The following is a 7,846-nucleotide window of genomic DNA, read 5'->3' as shown; positions in this document are numbered from 1 at the left end:
CCCCCCCCCCCCCCCCCGTAACGCTGTTATGAGGTCCGCCGCCGAGTGCAATTGACGGACGCGCGACGAGACGGCGAGAGTGGTGGGGCGGGCCGTGATTGGAGAGTATGTACATATAGTGCAACGGTGGATGGTGTGTGTGTGTGTATGTGTGTGCGCGTATATGCGTACTTACGTACGTACGTGCGTGCGTACGTGCATGCATGCATGCATGCGTGCGTCAAACATAACCTAAGTATCGCCGAGCGCGTTAAGTGCCGTTCGCTGTCGCGTTCGTGACGAGAGGGGATATATTATATATATACGTATATTAATCAAGGGCACACGCGGAGGAGGGGGCTCGTCAAACGCAGAATCAAAGGTCGAACAGGAACAACAATAATACAGGTGTCCTTGTCAACGGTGTAAACGACGGATAAAGAAAGAGCCGATAAAGGGACGCGACGTTTTTCCGCGCGCATTTTTCTCCTTCCCGCGAAAGTGGAGGCGCACAGCTGATCCGAGCGCGAACGGGAAAGAAAAAGCAATACAGAGTGACAGTACTCCCCTTCGACGAGGCAAGAGAAGAGAGACGGAGAAAGCAGGAAAAAAATTATGCTGATCGCGTGAGATATCGTTTCCATCGATTTCATCGATCGATTCCGCCCGTCGATCGCGCAAACGCGACGCAAACAACAATAATAACGGTGGCTCGCTTCATCGTGGTGGCGAGGGGGCCGTGAAGTGGGGGAGGGGGTGGCCGGGCCAGCAAGTGCTTTGATGGCAGTGGTTGGGCCCAGCCGACACTCGCGGGTGTCCATGAGCGTGTCCATACCGCTGATGCAGGGCGGCGGGGCGGGGGCGACCGGCGCCGGGATATATACGGCAATCACGTACATAGCGGATTTTTTTCCGTTTTAATTTGCCACGCGGAAGAAAATATCATGACTTTTCCCGCGTTTTCCGTTCTGCGTTCGCGAAGAAAATCCAATAGCTATAATTTTTCCTTCGCGTTGCCGCGGAAATCCCCGGATCTTAAACACTTTTATTATGGCGAGAACGATGAAGTCCTCGTCCAACTCCTGCGGCGAGCAGGATGACGTATTGTCGTGTGAAGTCGTTTGCTTGATTTATCTACCTTTAAGCAGCACGCGCCGCTCCATTCAATCTTGCATCCGAATGTACAAAGTATTCGTTTAAAAACGCAACGAGCACTTTATCTTATATATAATATATTAATGGTATCATTATCATTATTAAAATATTTTTAAATTGTTACAAAACTCCAAAGCGTATTTCGTGATAAATTTAGAGTCAATTTTTCTTTAGTAAAAATTTAATTAAACTTCATTTTTTCAAAGTATATTTTAAAATTTTTATATTAAAATTTTAGTTTTGAAATAATATAAAATTTTTATTCAAACATTATTAATGCCTCGACGTATTCCTCAAAAATTCAATCGCGTATTTTTGACACATTGGATTTCTTAATATTAATCTTCAGCTTGTGAATAAATTTATATTCAAATAAAATATGAAAAAAGTGACGATATTCTCGGAGCATCTCATTGGCTGCCGAAAAGGTTGAGAAACAGCACTTGTTCCGACGTAGACGATCTGGCCAGCGGTATTCGCGCGATATCAAAATCAAACGTCACAATCAATAGGCCACGAAAGTTCGCGTTGGACTTTATCGGCGTTCTTAATTAGTGGCTTATCCTTCCTTAACATCGAGCAAGTTCATCGACCTGTAAATTGAATTTATCGCCCGGTACACGAATGGACGAGGTTGAAGCACCTCGACTTATTCTCTTGAGCTGACTTAGGAAAATACACAAAGAGAGAGAGAGAGAGAGAGAGAGAGAGAGAGAGAGAGGTATCCATTGCACATTTACTACAAAGCAGTGGTAAGCTTGCAGCGCAAACATCCGTGCTCTCGCTATAACGTAAACAGACTGCAAGAAAATGCCGAGTGCCGAGGAGACGACGTATCTGATCGGCGTGATGCCGGACGGCGCGGCGCAGGCGGACACATTCCTAACGCGCGACGTCGACCTGCTGGTGTCGCAGATCAAGGAGAATCTGCGGCTGTCCAGCCTGAAGGCCAAGTCCAGCGTCAGCCATAAGAACAGCCGGCCGTCGCCGTACCGGATACCGGCGCGTTCCTGGGCGGACCCGGCGGCCGGTTGCGAGGTTTGCGGCCTGCGATCCAGCAGCCAATCTCACCATCAACAACAGCAGAATCACGTGACCGGCGGTCATCATCATCATTATCACAGCCACCTGAAGAGGACCGAGAGGAATAGAGTGGACGATGATCCATATGAGGTGCTGCAGGAGTTATTGCGCGAGGGCGGTCTCATCAAAGAGGCGGTCAAGAGGTTGCAGGCGAACCTTGACGAGCTCTCGAGCTCGGAGGTGGATGAGGACGAAGAAGTGGACGACGAGGACGACGAGCAGCGGTCCAACGGCGGCTACCGTAGAAAACCATATTTCTACGATTCCGAGGACGAGCCGCTACCGCCGATGTATGAGCCCCTGGAACTGTGAGTCGTCCCCAGCGGGAGTGCTTGAAAAGAATCTTCTCTGACGTTTTTTTCTCGTTCTCGCCGTGAATGGCATCTTTGAATACTACTCTGTTGAAAACTACAGACATTTCTCCGAAATGATCCATTTTCTTTTGTGATTTGGGACAAATTATTTAAAAAGTGGCTCGAGATACCTGCGAAAGGGCAAGGAAAACACGTTTCCTTCATTCTGTCGGAAAAAAAAACGTGGGAGTGAACGTGTGAGCGTGTAGCGGTGAGAAACGCGAGCGCGACCGTAGACACAATTAGGCGAGAACTCGCCTTACATGGCCGTGTTTGTAAATACATTGCGTTGTCGGCGCTGCGCGTTAAAACCTCGCTTCGTAATGCCTCGGCCGAGATCGAGAGAGAGAGAGAGAGAGAGAGAGAGAGAGAGAGAGAGAGAGAGAGAAAGAGAGAAGAATATAAGGGGGAATGAGGCAGATAGTGAACTTTGCTAAAGATGCACTTTTAGCGATTGTGCGAGTCGACGCTTTTACAGCACTTATACAGATATCACTCGTAAAACCAATTAACTTTTGACATTCCCAGTCTTAAGGTTTTCAATTGATTTAATTTTACGATATCTAATAAATACATTTTAATTAAATGTATTTTAAATTTTATTTAATACATTTATATTAAGTGTTTCATTGAGTTTTTTTTTATCAATTATTTATTACTATTGAAGACAATTTCTTTTGTGAAAAGAGATGCCTCTTGTAATCTACAAATCAGATTATTCTGTTTACGGAAATCGCTAAAATCATTGTTATTGTTAATTTATATTTCATGTAATTTTAATTGATTATAATTTTTGTGATTTTTTTCACTTTTCGATCACCATTTATTTATTTTTGCTCAAAGAAACTTGGAGAGATTTACGGAATAGGTGTAACATGTATGTATAGCAAAGAATATACGGGAAGGTTTAAAACTTGGAAGAAAAGACTTGAATGCTAAAAACGCGCGATAATCTAATCACAGTCATGCTTTCCCCCCTTTCCGTCCCCCTGTTTCACAATCTTCCGATGCGCACGTGCATGCTATAATAATGTACGCGTGCACGTGGAGTGCAAGGTCTTAACATTGACTTCGAACAGCAATATTGCAGTAAATTGCACAAGCTCAGTTGGCGTTCAACGCTAATGCATATTCGTTGACGTTTTATTTAATGCTCGTGATGGAAATATCGATTTTAAATTCGTCGCAATTGAATCTTTCAATCGTGTTTTAGACATCATAATATAGCTTTATAGTTTGCATGACCTTATTTATATATTTCGAAAATATGGAAGAGTCATGGTTGCTTTAGAAAGATAGAAAATAATATTCCACTCTGTTTAAAACACAAACAATATGTCTTTTTAGAATTGTTTATTATTAATTTTGAGGAGCATTTTGATATATTTTGAGGATATTAGTTTATCTTCTCTCGAGATACCGCGGTTTAATTGCGAGCACGGACTACTCACGCACTCTGTACACGGAATGCCTTGCATTAATTTCAACTTCGACGTTACTGCAAAGTTACGCGCGATAGGACGACTTCCTCGTCTTTTAAAATCCTGCATATTCATGTTAGGGTTAACCCAACAAGTTCTCCAATGGCCTCGGCAATTAATATCCATTTGCGCTGGAACGCGTAACGAGTTGGATGCGAGAATCTCTTTTTTATCGCTTGACGTACTAACATCTGGACGTTGGAGTACATAAGGTGTCTCGGAAGTTTCGCGCTCCTTCATATCGTCAAGGATCTTCGCGATCAAAATTTTTCGCGAAAGAAACATGTTTTAAAAAATTAAAAATTTGGATTGGAGTAAAATCTAGAGTCTATACAGAGTTTAAGATTTATGAAGCTATTTAAGCTTCTAGATATCTAGAATCGTAAAGAGAATTTAAAATATAATAATGTCTTTCAGTGATAAAATTCTATTATGCAAGAATTCAATATCACATACTAATTAAGGCTTGTGATAAAAAAATATTAGAATAGAATCTACAAGATTATAAAGCGGTATGTTTTACTACTTTTTTTTTCGTTCTTCATTTGATTCTTGGCATAATAAAAAAATAGCGAGGGGAAAAGATTTTAATTTCTTATTTTATTTGAGTTCTTAAATGTAAAATTTCAACCAAGATAAAATGATGATTTTTTTAGTATAATATATACATATATTTTTATTTTTTATATTTTTTTTTATTTGAGAATTGTTTTGTGCTTACACAATATTTATACTTTAAGTTTTATTTGAAGATGTAATACTTACGCATAGGTTCGATACACCTTGTATAGTTAACCCGACGCATTCCTGAAGCGTATGCACGACGGCGACTGGTACTGCTGGTGCTCGCAGGTGCAAGAAACACGAAACCATCTTCATCGCGTGCCGTGTGATCGCGTTTCTGTAAATTAGAGCCAACGTTAGAACCATCGAGAGAGGAAGATGAGGAAAATGATCTTTTTGCGTTCCGAATTGATTAGCTCGATTGAATTAATCTTCCTAACTTTGCGTTTTTTCCGATAAACATCCGGAAACCACAGAAAAGAAGCTAAGAACAATGAACAAAAATTGATTTCTAAAAACAAAACTAATTCAATTTTTAAATTCAAACAGTCGAATTAATCGAATAATCTGAATTAATCAAAGAATAGACACAATTATCGAATTAGTATCTAAATATTATATTGTGGTTGAAGAATTTGTTGCGATAATTAGTGCTCAACTGGAAATGCCTAGATTTAATAGTTCACCATAAGTTTAATATCCAAAAAATTAATGCAACATTACATTTCTTCTTGTTATGAAATTGCGAAAATATTGCGCGTATAACTCGCGGAATAACCGAGAAAAATCTTCTCACAACCAACAATCTAGGCCAACAAAAATCGACGGAAATAATTAATATATATTACAAAAGAATGCGAGCTGTTTATATTCCTTTATTATAGATATATCGCGAGCGAACGTCTCTATTCATAGCTAGTGAATAGAACTTTCGTATCATGACGCGTGACAGCGAGGAGTACTTTTTCGCGCGTGCGGAAAAACGAGAAAAAACGTGGAGCGGAAACCGAGCGGTTCCGAAAGCAACGCGTTACGTTTTTCCGCGATCAAGTTCGCGAGCGGCGGCGGCGCGTGAATCGATTGACTCTCGATAGCAGAACACGCTATTCGCGAAGGCATTTAACTGACGGGTAACGAATCACGGTAGAATACACGCATTTCGTTTACGCAAAATCGCCGCCTGATAACCGAATCGCGCGATATCATTCAAATTCATTCTCGTAATTTTAGCTGTCATAGCGTACTTGAAGCAGAATATAAAAAATTATATATAATAATTCACAACTTTATATTATTATTTTATATGAATCATTCGACAATACATTTTCGAAACACGTCAATTTTTTTAATATAAAAAGGATTTAACACGTGTGGAAAATAATTTTCGATATTATTTTATCTCTCTTTTTTAAAGGCGTATTTTAAATATCGTAGATCCCGTTTGTTCCGGGTAAATTGACGTAATTTTTTTTGCCGCTAATTACGAGCAGCGCGTATCGATGCGTTACGAACGATGAAACGGGGATGGGGGGTTCGCGTTAACCTCCGTTAGCGCGTATCGGGGTTAATTTAACCGGGCGATCAGACGGTCCCCGCAGGCGGGCCCCGACTCGCGTCGTCGGAGTCCGTACCAGCTGCCGTCGAGCAGGTGATGCTGCAGCTGCCTGCGAACACGTCCTCGTCGGATCCCCCACTCGTCCTGGACCACTCTCGTCCTGGATCGATCGATGGTCTCTTCTCTTCTCCTGCCAGAAAAAGTAGCGCCGATAGAAACGCGCGCGATCGATCGCTCGCTTTAATTGCTTCGCCTCTCTTCGAGGTGATGCTCCAATCGAGACATCTCTCTCGCGATATTTCTCTCTTACGTTAAAAAAAGATGAAATAAATATTCAAAGTGTATTAATAATTATGGTAAACACACGCGAAAAAAATAAAATACGTGAAATAAATGAAAAAATATATGATATATGTGGAAAATTATGAATATAATATGCCAAAGAACATAGGAAATTAAAAAAAATGCACAATATGATTAATAATATTATTTAATTATAATTCAATTCATAATTAATTGCATGATTAATTTGTGAAGCAATTTTGCCTTTTTTTTCAAGCTTGTCTGATTCGACCACGAAATCGCGCGTTATCTTTTCAGTTAGAAGTTAAGCCACCTACACGAGATGGGAAGTTGGCGAAGTGTGTGTTCTTGGTATTTCCGGTGCGACTACATAGCTTTCCTCCCTTCCCTTCTCGTTGCACCCCGTCGCGCGACTTTGGACTCTCTCAACTGTAGCTGCAGCTTCAGAAAGAAATGTTTTTTTCGCTCTCTCTCTGGATAAATAATCACGAGTTTGACGTTGATTAATTTTCTAGTACATTCTCGATATTTTATCGAATAATTAAAAATGTCAATGGTGAAATGATTGTCGATCATCCCCTTAAATGCAATAATTTCTGTATTCTCGAGATAAAATTGCGTAAAAACCTCGTTGCAGAAACGAGAAAAAAAAAGAAAAATGTTTTAAATTATTTTTTATGGTTACTCTCTCTTTATCTCCGTAATATAAAAAGTATTATTATATTTATAATTTATTTATACAGATAATGATATATAATATTACTATTTTTATATATTATAAAAAAAGAAAGAAAGAAAGATAACTAAAAACTAATTCTTTAAATTATTGAGCTTTTCTCTTTCGCTTGCGAAAAAATATAGGAGAGACTAAATTTATTAAAATATAATCTTTAATTAAAATAATAATTTGGCGAAGTTGAACTGTAAAAGAATCGGTTATTAGAAATCGACAGAATCTAATTTTTAAAAAACTTTAATGAGGGATAAAATAGATTGTTATTGCTAAATCATCGGCACGATGAGAAATGTATAAAAATCGAATTGTAGATATTTCTCTCTTACGTTAAAAAAAGATGAAATAAATATTCAAAGTGTATTAATAATTATGGTAAACACACGCGAAAAAAATAAAATACGTGAAATAAATGAAAAAATATATGATATATGTGGAAAATTATGAATATAATATGCCAAAGAACATAGGAAATTAAAAAAAATGCACAATATGATTAATAATATTATTTAATTATAATTCAATTCATAATTAATTGCATGATTAATTTGTGAAGCAATTTTGCCTTTTTTTTCAAGCTTGTCTGATTCGACCACGAAATCGCGCGTTATCTTTTCAGTTAGAAGTTAAGCCACCTACA

At 39.2% G+C, this 7,846-nt stretch overlaps 1 protein-coding gene across 1 annotated transcript; it reads left to right on the top strand.

The window, feature by feature from the left end:
- The first annotated feature begins 1,859 nt into the window (after nt 1-1,859).
- Nucleotides 1,860-2,904, top strand: LOC115238612 (GSK-3-binding protein-like). The gene has a single exon (XM_029812583.1). It carries the CDS (start codon nt 1,945-1,947, stop codon nt 2,527-2,529), a length of 585 nt encoding a protein of 194 aa, XP_029668443.1. The 5' UTR covers nt 1,860-1,944; the 3' UTR covers nt 2,530-2,904.
- Nucleotides 2,905-7,846: the final 4,942 nt, after the last annotated feature.

The sequence above is a fragment of the Formica exsecta genome, unplaced genomic scaffold (genome assembly GCF_003651465.1).
Source record: "Formica exsecta isolate Colony F162 unplaced genomic scaffold, ASM365146v1 scaffold352, whole genome shotgun sequence".
Lineage (NCBI taxonomy): Eukaryota > Metazoa > Arthropoda > Insecta > Hymenoptera > Formicidae > Formica > Formica exsecta.
This window is presented reverse-complemented; position numbering and strand designations above follow the sequence as displayed.